The 17,828-nt window shown below is 34.0% G+C and overlaps 2 protein-coding genes across 5 annotated transcripts; both read left to right on the top strand.

The window, feature by feature from the left end:
- The first annotated feature begins 5,314 nt into the window (after positions 1-5,314).
- LOC146919019 (geraniol 8-hydroxylase-like) lies at positions 5,315-7,385 on the top strand. Its single transcript, XM_085712284.1, has 2 exons — positions 5,315-6,262; positions 6,532-7,385. Exons 1-2 carry the CDS (start codon positions 5,375-5,377, stop codon positions 7,144-7,146), a joined length of 1,503 nt encoding a protein of 500 aa, XP_085568410.1. The 5' UTR covers positions 5,315-5,374; the 3' UTR covers positions 7,147-7,385.
- Positions 7,386-9,967: 2,582 nt separating this feature from the next.
- Positions 9,968-17,356, top strand: ILP1 (GC-rich sequence DNA-binding factor-like protein). Of its 4 annotated transcripts, none has more exons than XR_015011321.1 (7): positions 9,968-11,150; positions 12,236-12,403; positions 14,170-14,837; positions 15,020-15,308; positions 15,489-15,778; positions 16,190-16,584; positions 17,047-17,356. XR_015011321.1 is itself a non-coding variant. In XM_085712283.1 (6 exons), exons 1-6 carry the CDS (start codon positions 10,053-10,055, stop codon positions 16,362-16,364), a joined length of 2,688 nt encoding a protein of 895 aa, XP_085568409.1. In that variant the 5' UTR covers positions 9,968-10,052; the 3' UTR covers positions 16,365-16,805. The 4 variants fall into 4 exon arrangements, 1 of the variants encoding a protein (XP_085568409.1); XR_015011319.1 differs by having other exon boundaries at positions 17,029-17,356; XR_015011320.1 differs by having other exon boundaries at positions 16,910-17,356.
- Positions 17,357-17,828: the final 472 nt, after the last annotated feature.

The raw sequence follows: 17,828 nt of genomic DNA, 5'->3' as shown, positions 1-17,828 counted from the left end.
GGAAAAAATTAGGTTAAATTGCTGCAGACGTAACAAAATTAATAAATAAGAATATGCAGATATGATATGTATTTGGTTGGAAAATTATATTATTACTTTTAGTAAATATCAAAGTGTAATTATTCTTTTTAGAGATGTACGTGTAATTTAGAAATTCTATTAATTGAAGTGACTTTGTTTTTCATGTTAGTAGAAATTTAAAACAATTATTACGAGTCAATTTTTGATGTTTAACTATAAAAGTAATAAATAAAATTGACTCGTGCAACAATATAATAATATTGTATTCTTTTTATCTTTTTTCTTTATAATTTAAAAAAAAAGAGAAGATAATGCCCCAATAATATATTATGATAAAATAAAATAACGGTCTTTAATTGATTAGTTTTTCAAAACTATAATGTAAAATTTGATAAGATTCAAGTGTCATTGAAGGACATAGTAAGACAAATTTGATTGTAATATTGTATCTTTAATAATCTAATTTGCGTTTATTGATCGACCCATGATCTTACGAGTTAAAGATTATTCATTGGTCTCTATTATAGTCGACAAGACCCATGCGTCGCACGGGTCAAAAGTCTAGTGTCTATATAATTTCTAAAAGAATAAATAAATAAATTCTAAATCTAGGCGTAGCTAAAATAAGGGAATATTTTTGTACCAAAAATAAAGGGAATATTCTCTTTCGAAGGAAAAATAAGGGGGAATTAGTCACTTTAGTCCCTGAATGGGAGAGGATTCGTCACTTTAGTCCCTGAATGAAGAGAAATTGCAAAACAGTCCCTGCATGGTCAATTTCAGGGACTAAAGTGACTAACGGAGTCTACATTTATGGACTAAATTGACTAACGAAGTTTGCATTCAGGGACTAAATTGACTAACAAAGTCTACATTCAGAGACTATTTTGCAATTTATCTGCATTCAGGGACTAAAGTGACGAATCCCTTCCGATTCAGGGACTAAAGTGACTAATTCCCCGAAAAATAAGGGAATATTCAATCACCAAAAAATATTGTTTTTCTCTCTCCGTGGAAGAATATACATTCATCACGCCGCACAATAGAAAGGAAGGAAAATCTGTGAAAAGGAGAGAAAACAATAGTATCTCTTTACTTTTTTTTTTTAACAAACTAAAATGATATATTATAAACAACAATAGATCACCCTGCACAAGGTGTGCATAGGGAAACCCACCCAAAAGTATTTACACAAATTAGGTGCTACCCTACAGAGACGCCTGTCGAAACAGATAAAAATAAATACAAAAGAGCACCCATACAAGGGATTGGATGCCTCCACCAATCATGATAACTATAATTAAATGTTGCTTGATTTGCTTTCAGCCGTAAAAACGAATTGAGTTTCACTTTCTCGAGCAAACCATCCGGAGAAAAAACCGCATTTTGGAAAATACAATTGTTCCTCGCTTTCCATAAAACCCAAACAGTAGCAAACCAAATAGTTCTAAGAAAAACATAAGTAACTCTAGGTAATCCTGCCATATTAGTGAACTGGTTGTAATAATGTCGAAGATCAGTATGCATCACCGAAGAAATACCCAACCACTGCCAAACCTAGTACCAAATAGAACTGAAGAAAATACAATCCACAAACAAATGATTCACTGTTTCCGGATGTCCGCACCTTGAGATACAAGTCACGTTCTCTGGAGAAATCACACGCCTGTGCAACAATTGTCTTTGGTAGGCAGACAGTTCCGAAAGAGACGCCACACAAACATAGACACCTTATAAGGAATCTGTTTATGCCAAACATCTACAAGAAGACTTCTATCCAACAGTTCGCCTATGGAAATAACAAGTCTGTAAGCATCTTTTACGGTATAACCGCTATTGGGGTCTGGTAACCATCCCCATCTCTTTGCCTTTCAACATAATACACCTTAAAATGAGTTAAAATCCTCTCCAATTTTTATTCTCTCTATTTATTTTAGGAAAATTCTAAAGAGTGTCCTTAGGACATTGGATAAGAGGATAAAAATAAAAATATTGTATTGAAAAATGGTGAAAAATGGTGAATTTAAATTTTTAAAAGTCAAGATGTATTGTTGAATCTAAGGACACTTGTTAGCATAACCTTTTATTTTATTACCAAAGTTTTCTAGCAGCACTATATCCTATTCACCTTCTTACATGACTGACTATGGCCTTGGGGAAAAGTATCACGAACTTCACACACATTAGCATATAAAATATATGTGTTTGATATATGATGTTGATTATGGAGCTAGCTTGTTTTCCTTTATTCTGTTAAAAAAAAAAACACAAAACTATTGGTATTGGTCCCTGCACTTTGTAAAAATATTGGTATTGGTCCCTGCACTTTGCAAAAATATTGGTATTGGTACCACGTGGCATGAAATGATTGGGCCACGTGGCACTCCATTAGTTTTGTGTTTTATTTAACAGAAAGTTAACAGAGGGACCAATACCAATATTTTTACAAAGTGCAGGGACCAATGCCAAACAAAAAAAGTGCAGGGATCAATGCCAAAATCGGATGAAAGTGCAGGGACCAATGACACATTTAAAGCTAAATTATATCCTTTATCCAATGTGTCGATGTGTATCTTTAGTTTTACGGTGATAAAAATTGATTATGCAAGATTGATTTTGGTTAAAAATGAGTTGAACAATAAATTTGAGTGTAAAATTCAATTCTAAAATTAAAAACTCCAATTTCTAGTTTCATGTCAAAATCAGTTTTACAAGAAATCAATCAAACATATTAGAATCAATTAATATAGACACATGTATTGATATATGAAAAAAAATCTCTATATTGATATATGAATAAAAATATAGGTTTATATTTTGACATATTACAATGATTCACAATTATAAATTATAAATTATAAAAAAAAATCTCTATATTGATATATGAATAAATCGGACATATGTACAATTTTTGCATATAAATTATAAAAAAAAATCATATTATAATCAGTTTTTATATATGTACAAAACTGAACCTTAAATACACATTTATAATTAAATTTTGTTATTTAGAAATGACACCAAACATAAACTATTTCTTTTAAATGAAATAGATATCAATATATACAATATGCTTTACGCGTTGTCTCTAAGAGAAGATTTCTATGAGTAAAACAAAACTAAGAATATTTACAAGCTAAAAAAACATATAAAATCATTGAAAACAATGAGAGATTGTAATTTTGATATTATTTCAAATAAAAATATTAAATTGGAATCATATAGTCAATCTGATTTATTATTCTAATTTTTTGTATTTGATTCAGACCGTAACGTTCACAATAATTGTAGTAAAATCATACAAAACCGCACAAGTCAATTTTTGCTTAACAGAACAGAGTTTTTTTTGTTTTTTTTTTAAACCAAATTGCTTGGGCTCCGGTGGCAAGAAGCTTCTCCCAATGACGTACCCGGGGAATACCAGGTTTGATTCCCAGAGGAAACAATGCTTTGCCAGTGCGCATGCCTCTACGCATGAGCCGGATTAGTCGTCCACCTTTAATGGGTCGGAAACCGGTGCGAAAGCCAAAAAAAAGAATCATAGTTTTTTTTTTTTTTTAAGGAAACAGAACAGAGTTATTTTTATTTTATTACTATCTGTGTTGATTAAATTCAAGACGTAATCCACACGCAAAATATATAACACATCTGTGACTGGTTCACATATACCTTCGATAGGTAAACGACTAACGATTATGATTTTTTCAACAGTGGACGACCTGTGACTGATTCAACATTCGAATTAATGTATTAAGGTTTTGTTTTTCAATCCTTTTTTCTGTTGACCAAAATTTTGCAATCCTTTTTTAAAGTATAAATCTAATCCTATCTTGTTTTTTAAAAGTATAAATACAATTCAATTTTGTAACCAATAAAAAAAAAAATTCCATTTTATACCTATCTAGAATAGAAACTATCTTATATTTTACTCTGTGTTTCAAAATATATGTCCCTTTAACATATTACATAATTAAAATGTAATTCTTTTTAGGGTAATTAAAATAGTTAATTTTGTTTGAAAAGACAAATTATAACTTATTTACAAAATTATTTTTTTATTAATATTAAGGGGGGGGGGGGGGATTATTTTTTATTAATAGTATATGAAAAAGATAAATAAATTTGTCAAAAAATATATATAATTAATTTAGCTTCAAAAATTGAAAGTAACAATTATTTTGAGAAGGAAAAAAAAGTATGTCTCATTCATATTGTAAACAATATATAAAACGAGGGAGTAACCTACTGAGCATTGCCATACAAATGGAAACTTGTTCAGTGAATCAATATAATTTTGTGAGGAAAAAAAAGTGAATCGGTGTTTTTGGTTTTGATCCTCCCTTTCCCAAGTGAATCCATTAACAAATTAACAAAAAAAAGTTTAGATTCAAACTCAAGTCACAATAACTCAATAAACCCATAATGTAGTTTTATGGTTTTATTAATGCAAACTTATGTATGCTACTCTTACTAGCATGTCCTTCCACTCGTGTGAGTTTGATTTGTTAAAAAACAAGGGAGTGAATTAGACAAAACAAAAAATTGTACTTTGTTTGATTTAGAAACTGATCGTGGAATTGGATAAAACAAGTAGTAAGAAATCGAACAAAAACATGAATTATTTGTTCTTCACTAAATCACGAGACACATATTTGTCTAGAGTACATATAGTCAGAAATACCAAAATATCGTTTTGACTTTCCAACATACAAAATATTATCTATCCATCTCTCTCTCACTCTCTAGTACAAATCAGTCTTGTTTTGACCTATCTCATATTGTTTTGTGAATCAAACACACTCGTGATGTCTTTTACTTGCTGTACTAAAACTTTTTTTGTGTAACCTAATAAAAAGAAAGGGAACCATGTTCAAACCAACCAGGATCGGTCTAGATGAAGGAATTAATTTCTCACAACATAGCAAACCAATATGCGAATCCATGCTATTTATGATTAACTAAAGAAAAAACGTTGAAGTTTTTGCTTTACCAGCTTGGCCATGTGACTTATTCAAATTTGAAATTTTCATTGCAAAACCTTTGCTGAGATCAGAAATTCTTCTAGCCAGGCTTCTTATAAATGTTGTTTTTCTCATGATCTATATATTTGTTTTGATGAAATCTCTAAGTTTTTAATAATAAAAAAGTGGATAACATTAAATTATACAGTGATCGTTATCAAAAACTTGTTACCTTGATTATATAATAAATTAAGAAATTACAAGTAGGTTTTCCAATAACTGATGTTTGAATCAGATGCATTATAAATAGGACACTCTAGTGAACACAAAACATCACAACAGAAGTTATAATTCAACCTTCATCCACATACATCCTTTTTACTTGTTTCGAAATGGCAACAATACCATATATGGATATTCTGAGTTATATACTTATCTTCTTGTTAATATTCATTGTCACACAAGTTATTTTCTCACTATTTGCAACCAAAATGAGAAACAAAACAAACTCAAAACTTCCACCAGGACCTTTCCCTCTTCCCATAGTTGGAAACCTCTTTGTAATGAACAACAAGCCACATAAATCCTTAGCCAAACTTGCCAAAATTTATGGTCCAATATTAAGTTTAAAGCTAGGTCAAGTAACAACCATAGTTATCTCTTCGCCCGACATGGCCAAAGAGATACTCCAAACACATGATTCTTTACTCTCAGACCGAACTGTACCACATGCTTTAACCGCTTTCAACCACGACCAATTCGGTGTGGGATTCCTTTCTCTTTCTCCTCTTTGGCGAGAGATGCGAAGGGTATGCAAAAATCAACTATTCTCTAATAAGAGTCTTGATGCAAGCCAACATCTTAGGCGTAGGAAGATAGATGAACTCATCAATTATGTTTCTCAATGCAGCCTAAAGGGTGAAGCAATAGATATGGGAAAAGTAGCTTTTGAGACTTCAATTAATTTGTTGTCTAATACTGTTTTCTCTGTAGACTTTGCTAATAACAAGGATTTGGTTATGGATATGTCGGAGACGGTTGGATCTCCAAACATGGCTGATTTTTTCCCATTGTTGAGGTTGATTGATCCACAAGGCATCAAAAGGACCTATGTGTTTTATGTAGGAAAGTTGTTTGGTATCTTCGACAACATAATCAATCAGAAGTTGAAATTGCGAGAAGGGGATGGTTTTGTCACCAACAACGATATGTTAGACTCGTTGCTCGCTGAAGAAAACAAAAAGGAGTTGAACAGAGAAAAAATTCAACACTTACTACATGTATTTTCTAATCTCTTACTATTTACAATCATGATGTTTGATCTCTCTTTCTTTTTTCCACTTTATCTGCATCTATCTGAATGGACTTGGATCCTCTCCGGTCCTTAATTCTCTCAGGCTAGTCCGTTGGATTTATCTAACTGCGCGTGCATACGCTTATCATATATCATACTTTAAATTTTAAAAATGTTTTAATAAACTATACCATGAATCCTTTTCTAGATTTTATTCACTATAAAACTTGCAATCTAATGGTTCGTTTATAACAGGACCTACTTGTTGGGGGAACTGATACAACTACATATACATTAGAATGGGCAATGGCTGAACTGCTTCACAATCCAAATGTAATGTCAAAGGTTAAAAAAGAACTTGAAGAAACCATTGGAATAGGAAATCCAATCGAGGAATCAGACGTTACTAGACTCCCTTACTTGCAAGCAATAATAAAGGAAACCTTACGCTTGCACCCGATAGCTCCACTTTTGCTCCCTCGAAAAGCAAAAGCAGATGTCGAACTCAATGGCTACCTCATTCCAAAAGGTGCACAAATCTTTGTTAATGTGTGGGCTATTGGTAGAGACCCAAAAGTATGGGACAATCCAAATTTATTTTCGCCAGAGAGGTTTTTAGGAACAAAGCTTGATATCAAGGGACAAAATTTTCAGCTCACGCCGTTTGGCAGTGGAAGGCGAATTTGTCCCGGCTTGCCTTTGGCTATGAGGATGTTGCACATGATGTTGGGATCATTGCTAAATTCTTTTGATTGGAAACTAGAAAATGATATGAAACCTGAAGAAATAGACATGGAAGATGCAATACAAGGACTTGCCTTGAGAAAATGTGAATCCTTGAGAGTTATTCCAACCAAAATCAGTAATTGAATGCCATACATATCAACTTGTAATTCTTTTACGTGTATTTCAATTCAATAATTGGCCTCTGTAAGGAAATTAAACATAGTAGTGTGAGTAAACATAGACATGATCAATAAAAAAATGGTTTGACCAAGCCCACCTAGATGATCAATAATAGGCATTTTTAAGGTTTATCAAGTTAGTATGTGAACAATCATGTATCATTCTTTTAATATAAAACAATACACTAAAATCTTGTCATGTTATTATTTATAGTAGTATTTGTATTTGAATGACCTTTCAAAAAAACAAAGTCGGTCTATTTGAATGAGTATATGCTTTATCCTGGAACATCACAGTAGCTACAGGTAATACAAAAAATTTCATGGTCCCCTCACATCAGCCTAATAATAATATATAACAATATCTTCAAAATTGTTCAGACTAAGACTAGTTTTTGTGTACTGGAACACTGAACTCTGCTCGTAAAAATTTGATATACCAACTTGACTGATGGAAGATACATTCAAAGACCAAACTAATTAACTATCTAAAAACACGTTGGAAGACCAAAGTGATCAATGAGAGACTATAGTTAATGATGTTTTTGTAATTTTGGTATATAACACGTCGGAAGCCTCTTACCCATCACCAGTTAACCTTGACAGTGGATTTTCATCAAAGCTAATGTAGCACTGACACTTAATATTGACAACAACGCATGCAATTACATTCAGTCACTTACGTTCTCATGTCATGTCCGATGTATGTGCTTCAGTGTTTCATATCTCGTAGAACCTTATTGATCCCTTGCTTACATAATAGTACTAAAATAATCGAAGAACAACTAATTACCAGAAAATGACTTTATAACTTCAATTAGCGCTCAATTAGAGAAAGTACGTATGTCACATAGGCTTAATAGTTGATAAATTTAGTTTTCCCAAGAGTAGGTAAAAGTATATTACTTGCATAATATGCAGACCATCACAAAGACAAACCATCCAGGAAAGCTACAATAAAATTCCAAGGTTGGGCATACGCAATACTACTATTCTTGATATACCCAAGTATTGAATTCCTCAATGCAAACAAACAATTTTTTGTACATTCAAATGCAATCCCAAAGTCCTCGTGAGCTTAGCTCAGTTGGTATGGACAATGCATAAAATATGCAAGGTCCGAGGTTCGAACCTCGGCCATCACCAAAAAAAAATGCAATCCCAAAGCCCATGGTTCGCAAACATGTACTGTGGTTAATCGAAACAATCCGCAATAATAGGAGGAAGAATCTACAACAATAGGAACAATATTGAATTGAACACTATAAAAAGACATCTTATCTTGACTTTATATAAAAAAAATATATTGTGTTTTGATGTATCATCTTTTCTTTCAATATTACCCTTTATTTAATTATTTTTTACCATTTCAGCGTTTATTGCTAATAAGAGGGAAAAGATGTTAGTGGCAGTCTTTATGAGTATATTAGAATGGACATCAGAAGCCCAATCCTCTTAGATCTGTGTACACAAAGCTGGGAATTGGAAATTCATCACCACGACTATTAAAGCATAGCTCACTTAATCGTGTCAAAATTGTTAAGTTGGACATATTCATGTTGGTTCGAACATCGGTCTTGCAATTTTATGTGTTGTTAAGTTGGACACCTTTATTTGGTTTGTACATCGACATTGCAGTTCTATGTGTGAAAGTATTAATGATGTTACCACTTTATCTATAGACAAAAAAAATGACAAAGTTTCATGAAATGCATTGTCTTGTATATTAATCAATTTTAATTACACAGAGTTAGGGGAAGTTGTGAATCGATTTTCGCATGTTTTTTGATTATGCGGTGGTTGTAATTAATTTCTTAGTTAATGTGAATTGAAAGTTAAGTGATTGATGTTTGAATTTAAATGAAGTTAAAGGAATTTTAAAAAATAAGGTCTAATATTCATTTTTCGTTCTTGAATGTGTAACGAATAACCACACTAGTCTCTCAATGTAACAAAATTACAAAATTGTCTCGGATTGGACACTCTGGTAGTCAAAATAGTTTCTGAAACAACTATTTTTAATTAATTTTAATTGATTTTATATGCCTGAGAGATTATTTGATTAACATAATGTATAACCGGAGACTATTTAGAAATTACACCATATTGAAGAAACTATTATAACTACTCATTATGTATCTCGGTACAAAAATGACTATTTGCCATAGAAATAATTTGAATTGTGTTGAGAATAAAAGTTTTATGAATTGCCTTCTATATCTAGTGAATCATTCTGACCAAAATTGTGAGTGTTTGAAAATATCTCCCTTCGAGTTTTATTAGAAGTTATTTGAAAAAAGAATTGTGTTTTATTATTAATCATTTTACAATAGTAATACATGGTTAATGATATTTTTTCTATCATACTTCTTATAATTTACTCTATCTTTTTTTTTTTTTGAAGGTCGGAGTTTGAACCCTAAACTTTAACTGTATTATGCATTATCTCTACCAACTGAGTTAAATTTACAAGGACAGTTACTTCTCTATCTTCTTTTTATTCTTTTAATATATTTTTCTCTTGTCATTAATAAAAAAATAATATTATAAAATCATTCATAATTTCTCTTTTTAAAATAAAATTAAATATATTTGCTAATATATATAGAAATGTCAAAACGATTTATTATAAAACAGGTATGAAGGAACTAACGGTTAATTTTGTTTTTTTACCATGCAAAACTATTAAAAATACACGCCCAACATTAATTATCCCTCTTTCTCTAACCAGACGCACACGAGGGAAACGAAAGGGGTAAATCAATTTTCCAACAACAACAACACTCAAGAATCGCAAAAGCTATAATCGATTTTAAAGTGAATAATCGCGTTTGTAACTAATTCGCTACCAAACAACCTTTCACCACCGCCATGTCCTCCGCCAAATCCCGCAATTTCCGTCGCCGTACCGACACTAACTCCGACGACGACACCCCAACCACCGTCCCTTCCAAACCCTCTGCCCCTAAACCTAAAAAACCACCCAAACTTCTCAGCTTCGCCGACGACGAAATCGACGCCGATAACGAAACCCCTCGTCCACGCTCCTCCAAACCCCACCACCACCGCCCCAAACCCTCTTCTTCTTCCTCTCACAAAATCACTACTCACAAAAACAGAATAGTTTCACATTCTCCTTCACCTTCACCTTCCAATGTTCAACCTCAAGCTGGTACCTACACCTTAGAAGCACTTCGTGAGCTTCAGAAGAATACAAGAACCCTAGTCACTCCTACAACCGCTTCTCGTCCTATTTCATCTGAACCCAAACCTTCTTCTGAACCGGTTATTGTTTTAAAGGGTTTGCTTAAACCGGTGACGTCTGAACCGGAGTCAGATTCTGAAGAAAACGGGGAATTTGAAGCGAGATTTGCTTCTGTTGGGATTAAAAATGGGAAAGATTCGTTTTTTCCTGGTGAAGAGGATATTAAAGCAGCTAAGGCTAAGAGGGAGAGGATGCGGAAGGCCGGTGCTGCTGCACCCGATTATATTTCGTTGGATGGTGGAAGTAATCATGGCGCTGCGGAGGGGTTGAGTGACGAGGAACCGGAGTATAGAGGCCGGATTGCAATGTTTGGTGGGAAGAAGGGAGATGGAGAGAAGAAGGGTGTTTTTGAGGTTGCGGATGAGAGGTTTGTCGATGTGGTGGTTGATGAGGAGGATGAGGAGGAAGGATTGTGGGAAGAAGAGCAGTGTAAGAAAGGATTGGTGAAGAGAAGGGATGAAGGGTCTGCTAGGGTGGGTGGTGGTGGTGAAGTTCCTGTTGTGCAAGTTGCTCAACAGCCCAATTTTGTTGGTCCTTCTGTTGCAAATGTGTATGGTGCAGTCCCAAATGTTGTAGCAGCAGCATCGGCGAATACCAGCATTGGGGGAGCAATCCCAGCAACACCGATTTTGGATGTCATTCCTATATCTCAACAAGCTGAGATTGCAAAAAAAGCTATGCTGGACAATGTTAGGAGGCTTAAGGTATGAATTGCTTATATCATAGTACCAAACTCATTTGTATCAGGCTGAGCTTTTGGTTACTTGTCTAATTAATGATCTCATGCACATGGTGTCTACACTAATTAACATTTTATTTTTTTGATTGTGAATTATGATCTTAGTGATATTGATTAAAGTGAAATAAGATAAAAGTTAGAGATCTAGAGCCATTTAATGTATCATATAAGTGACTTTGGCATCAAAAGAATCATAATTGTGGTTTTCTTGGTAAGAAAGGATCAAATTTGCCTAGTGTAGGTTGAGGGGTTCTGGCAATTGGTCTGATGAATCATCCTGTTGATAATTAGATATTGATATAGGGTTGTAAGTTACAGTTGCTGTCATGCTTGTACTGTGACTATTAGGGTTAGTTGGCTGGGATGGCAAACTGTCGATGTGCTTTGCAATCAAGGCATGAAATATACATGATGTGATTGTAGTGACCATTGCAACTCAGATGCTGCGGCTGTATCATGTGATGCAGTCTGTAATTGACTGCCTTGATTACATATGATAAAAGAATACCCACACACACTCTGTTTGTGATCCAGAGCCAGAGGGTTGTAAACGCCTGTATCATATGATGCAGTCTGCAATTTACTGCCTTGATTACATATGATAAAAGAAAGCCCACGCACTCTCTGTGATCCAGAGCCAGAGGGTTGTAAAATATGATGGTTAAAAGAAAAGAATGGCGATAGTTGTTTTAAGGGACCAATAATATAGGCTTAACGTGCACTTTAAACTATGTTTGTGCTTAAATGGGTCAACTGCAGTCTTTTGCAAACATTTATGTTGTATATGATTATGAATAGGTAAACAGGTATTTGCATGTTTTCAATTTTTCACACAAAACAACCGTCAATAGGTACTTGCTTTTTCATGAAATGTATACAGCTTTATTTTTCAGATCCAAATATGGTTTATGTGACAATGTTATGGCGTAATTTGCTCCATGTAGCTGACCCCACTTAGTGGGATAAGACTTTGGTTGTTGTATACAGCTTTATTTTTCTGCGGATTTATATGTTTTCTTAATTGCATTTTGTGTCCCCCACAAATGACAGGAATCACATGGAAGAACAATGTCATCATTGATCAAAACAGATGAAAATTTGTCTGCCTCCCTTTTGAAGATTACTGATCTTGAAAACTCATTAGTGGTAGCTGACGAGAAGTACAGATTTATGCAAAAGCTCCGAAATTATATCTCAAATATATGCGACTTTTTACAGGTAAGGTAACCTTATTTCGTGCATTCTTCCAAGTTCCTTATCTTCCTTCTTAATTAAATAAAAGTGGGATTGCGCCGTACAAAATTACTTATCGAAGGTTATTTTTCCCTGTCATAATATCACTAGTATTGCTTCTTTTTGTTCTTCTATACATCCTTCTATTTTACTAATGAAGTAGCTACATTGATTTTGATGGTAGTGGAAAGGCTTTGTGGAGATCTGCTACTTATAAAGTTTCTTTGCCTTAAGTCCTTTGATCTATTTTCTGTTAACACGTGCTTGTCTTTGTATATACTTCTTTCTTCTCTAGTAAATATTTCTTTGTCCACAACGACTGAAAATAAACACTTACGAGTTTAGGCAGGTAGGCATCTGTGAAATATGTACTGATGAAGGGGGAAGTTAAATTAATAAATGAAAAAATAAAATGTAATAAATTTTTGATGTGCTTATAAGGAGGAAGTGTCCATTCTAAATTGGTTGATGTTGCTATTTTTGTGTGGTGAATTTGTTGTCCAAAGTGGTAGGGACATGTATGTATTGTGACAAATTAATCATATAAGAATTCAAGGCAAATGAAAACAACATTCTTGCCTATGTAGGATGGAATATTACTTCTGAATGTCAAAATTGCAATCTGACAGGCTCCTTGACAGCAGAGCTTATCACTTTTATGTTGTCCTCTTCATCTCCACTATCATTTTGTAATGACCATTGCTCCATTCCATCTTAATTCCTAGAATAAACTCATAGCTTTGTTTGGGTAATCTAGATACAACTCTTCTAGAAGTCAGTAGGTTTCTCATCCAGCAAATATGCCAAAAAAAAAAAGTGCTGTTAAGAACCTTTGCTCAAGCCAAAAATTTGAGTCCTTGCTACTCTTTAGTCTATGTATGTATTGTGGATTTTCCTATTTTAGGTTGCTGATGGAAGAATGTAAAATGAGGATTTTAAGTGTTGGATATTTAGAATTTTGATTAATTCCCTTGCTGGACCTATGGCTTGAGAGATTTAGACCCTGTTTGGTAAAAAATAGCAGATAGCGGATAAGCTAGCTGATTTAATATGTAGTGTTATGGTAAAATTAACTATTGAACTAGCTGAAAATTATACAATGATGTAAAAAGGTATTTTAATTTTTTTTTTTCCAATTAAGATGATGAGGGTAAAAATAAGAGAGAAAAAGAGAAGTTATAAGCTTGTAAATAAACGCTACAACTACAAGCTCATGTGACAATGACTGTTACCAAATAGTTATATGAGCATATAAGCTACCCGCTATAAGCTCGAAAATTGGCCTTGCCAAACAGTCTTAGGAGTTGAAATGTACAAGCGTTTAAAAGCCTCTCCTCATTCCTTTCTATGTGTTGCTTTTTATGAATTGTTTGTTACTATTTATCTATCATTTGTAAAGTTCAAAATGACATTAACTATGTCCTTACCTATTTATTGGAGACAAATAAATGAAATGAGGTAATACAACAAATAATTTCATGGTTATCATGGAAAAAACAAATAATTTCATTAAAAAAAAAAAATTGATTGTATTGGCATGTTTTGATAATCTTAAAGCAACACATAAAAAGGAACAGAGGTAATACTTGAAAAACATATGCTTCTATTAAAGTTGAAGAATATGTATTTTCTCACAACTTGATATTTAACACTTGAAACTCATTTACCTGCTTGTAACTTTTGCTAATGCATCTGCGGGGTATTATTTATTTGAGGCTAATACTAAGGTTCTATGTGACTTTAACTTTCAGCATAAAGCTTACTACATTGAAGAACTTGAAGATCAGATGAAGAAGCTTCACGAAGATCGAGCATCAGCCATTTTCGAAAAAAGAGCCACTAACAATGACGACGAAATGGTTGAGGTAGAAGCAGCTGTGAAAGCTGCAATGTCAGTTTTAAGCAGGAAAGGTGACAACGTGGAGGCTGCCAGAAGTGCAGCTCAGGATGCATTTGCTGCTGTCAGAAAACAAAGAGATTTTCCAGTGCAGTTAGATGAGTTTGGTAGAGATTTAAATCTTGAGAAACGGAAGAAAATGAAAGTGATGGCTGAGGCTCGTCAACGCAGGAGGTCTAAAGCTTTTGATTCTAAAAAGTCGGCATCCATGGAAATAGATGATCATAAAGTAGAGGGTGAATCAAGCACTGATGAGAGTGATAGTGAGAGCCAGGCATATCAGTCACAGCGAGATTTGGTGCTGCAGGCTGCCGATGAGATTTTCAGTGATGCTTCTGAGGAATATAGTCAATTATCCCTGGTCAAAACAAGAATGGAAGAATGGAAAAGAGAGTATTCGTCAAGCTATAATGATGCTTATATTTCCGTGAGTCTTCCACTGATCTTCTCTCCGTATGTAAGATTGGAACTCCTGAGGTGGGACCCACTTCACAAGGGTTTAGATTTTCAAGATATGAAATGGTATTGACCTATTCTATATTTTCCATTTTTAGTATTCTTTCTTGAATCTTTTTAGGGGAGTTCTTGGCTTACTGGCTTGTTTTGCTTAGCCACTTCATTACACTTCATGTGGTTATCGTTTACCTTCCTTGAATTTATGGTAGAGTTTTTTTTTTAATCTCTCTCTCTCTCTTTATATTTAGGTATAAATTGTTATTCACTTATGGATTGCCTGAAGATGGAAAGGATTTTGTTCATGATGATGGAGATGCTGACCTTGAGCTTGTCCCAAATTTGGTGGAAAAGGTTGCACTTCCTATTCTCCATTATGAAGTTTCCCATTGCTGGGACATGCTTAGTCAACAAGAGACAATGAATGCTATTGCTGCTACAAAGTTGATTGTGCAGCATGTGTCTCATAAAAGTGAAGCCCTTGCAGATCTGCTAGTTTCGATTCGTACACGTCTAGCTGATGCTGTTGCTAAACTTACGGTATGGTCAATTAGCATATACATTACATTAACTAGTAAAGCAGTATATGGTATTTGTTTTGTTCATTTTCTGGTGGTTTGCAATGTGATTTATATACTATATATTGGGCTTGTAGGAACTAGTAAACTAGTAACGGTGAAACATTTGATGATAAAATTTCCATCTTGTCTTGTGTTGTAGGTCCCTACATGGAGTCCACTAGTACTAGCTGCTGTTCCAGATGCTGCAAAAATTGCAGCATATCGATTTGGTGTGTCTGTTCGACTACTGAGAAATATTTGCCTTTGGAAGGACATATTTGCAATGTCAGTGTTAGAGAAGCTTGCTCTAGATGAGCTTTTGTACGCAAAAGTTCTACCTCACTTTAGAAGCATATCAGAAAATGTTCAAGATGCAATAATAAGAACAGAACGGATTATTGATTCCCTATATGGCGTTTGGGCTGGCCCAAGTGTCACTGGAGACAAAAAGTATGTTTATAGTACTTTGTCAAAGTTTTTGTGAAATTGGTGGTGGTTGCATTTTTCCTTTGATGAGACATTTGCATATTCTTTTCTTGATACTCTTCTTATCATGTTACTGTCGGTTAGAATACCAGAAATAACTTGGGGGCTAATGGGGTGGGATATTCGTTAAGGGCCTACTTGACACCTCCATCGGGGTTAGGGGGATTAGAGTAGAGGTTGTAGGTTTAATTAAACTTCTTCCTAATTGATTTGCTTCTTTGTGGTTATGAAGTTGTCTAACTCAAGTATGATCTCAAATACTGTGTGATCTTATTATATGTAGTGCATACAATAATAGTATTGCCTCTTCATGTGTGTTAATATAATTTTGATCAAATCTAATACTATCCATGTCCTTCTCTATTTTTGTTGCAGCCGCAAATTGCAACCTCTGGTGGCTTATGTGCTGTCACTTGGAAAGATTCTGGAGAGAAGAAATGTACAGGAGAGTGATCTAGCTCGTCGATTAAAGAGAATACTTGTTGACCTCAATGAATATGATCATGCCAGGACCATGGCCAGAACCTTCCATCTCAAGGAGGCATTATGAGTTTAGGAATTTTTGTTTTCGTTAAACATAGTCTCTTGGTATGTTGGGGAGTTCGGCCCAGGGTTAGCCTTCTCAAGTGAGTACTTCAGATAGCCTTTTGACCTTATCAGGAGTATCATGATTTGCATCTTTCACTCCCAGAGTCGGCTTTGTGTATGAACTTGCTGGAACATATGAAACTAATTGAGGACCTTCATTGCTTAATTTGTCACTGCAACGGGTATGTCTTACCAAGAACCAAAAATGCATATGTACCATCTCACTTTCGGGGTGCAGTGGGAAATTTTTTATCTTGCCACTTTTTTCTTCCATTGCTATAACTGTGATCCCTAGAGAACAAATTTTGTAAAATTTTCCTTTCTCTACTGTGATTATTTAGATTACATCTGATACTGAAATTAAAATATGATAAAACTGTTATATAAAGTCTATTTTGAATCAGGTTCGAGTGGAGTTTATTTCCGGCAATGTGTTTAGATAGTTATATTGTATCATCATTGTAAAATCTCATAATAATACTGGGGTACAATTTAACCAATTTGTAGCAATGGTGTTCTCAAGAAATGTTGAAATTCAATTTCGAAGCCTTAAGCTTGAAGGCAGGGTTAGAAAGGCTCTACTTTGCTTTGCTGTATTTTGACTCTGTTGGTGATCATTTACACAGAATCTGTATCTCCTGCAGACAGCAAGAATGTGATATGTAGCCCAGTTTGGCGCACAGTATTTATGTTCTTGAGGTGGCTGGGATTTGCCTGCAAGGATTTGAAGCTGGCTTCAATTATATGTGAATTTGTGATGAAATTCGGAGCATTTGGTACGAGGTCACCAAATGTGTCTAATTCTGTTTGTATAATTACAAAAGTAATTTACTTTAAGATTACTACTTCAATTAACATAGAATTTATGTTGAATATATTGTTTATAAAAGGCTCATCACCAACCCAATAGAACTACCAATTAGGGTTGAGGGATGGAAGGACATGTTATATCCAACCTTAACCTGTTTTAAGTTTTGGTTTGGTAATTCTGTAGACTCTAGCACGTCCCTAGACTACAATGTTTTGGAGGGTGCTAAACTGGATCAGATCTACAAATGTTTACAATATTTTTTTTAGGGAAGACAAATGTTTATAATATTTAAAAGCTGTTGAATACCTCATTAAATTAAATTAGAAGTTATCGAGTAGATAAAATCTACAAACTTATATAAAATTTGAAAATTGTCTAATGCTTGGTCAAGTAATTTCAATTCAATATATAACGTTTTAAAGGATTTGTCTGAATTACACATTTGGTCCATTTGTTTAATCGCAACCTCTACACAATCAAATCTCAACCATTTGATTAATCTAACCACAAGGAAATTGAATAGAAAAAGATGGAAAAATTGCAACATCCAAAGCCATGTTCTCCCTCTCCCGATATTAGCAGTAGCAACTTATCATTTTCCCGCTCGACATCACC

The sequence above is a fragment of the Medicago sativa genome, chromosome 5 (genome assembly GCF_051527215.1).
Source record: "Medicago sativa cultivar Bolivia chromosome 5, Bolivia_mono, whole genome shotgun sequence".
NCBI lineage: Eukaryota > Viridiplantae > Streptophyta > Magnoliopsida > Fabales > Fabaceae > Medicago > Medicago sativa.
The sequence above is the reverse complement of the archived record's forward strand: the minus strand, read 5'-3'. Positions and strand labels throughout refer to the sequence as shown.

Bases quoted from the DNA above. Each gene is read 5' to 3' on its own strand.
- ILP1 (XM_085712283.1), top strand. From the start codon at position 10,053: ATGTCCTCCGCCAAATCCCGCAATTTCCGTCGCCGTACCGACACTAAC. The intron at 14,838-15,019 runs GTATTGACCTAT...CTTTATATTTAG, and splicing joins GATTTTCAAGATATGAAATG to GTATAAATTGTTATTCACTT. The intron at 15,779-16,189 runs GTATGTTTATAG...TTTTTGTTGCAG, and splicing joins AGTGTCACTGGAGACAAAAA to CCGCAAATTGCAACCTCTGG.
- LOC146919019 (XM_085712284.1), top strand. From the start codon at position 5,375: ATGGCAACAATACCATATATGGATATTCTGAGTTATATACTTATCTTC. The intron at 6,263-6,531 runs GTATTTTCTAAT...CGTTTATAACAG, and splicing joins AAATTCAACACTTACTACAT to GACCTACTTGTTGGGGGAAC.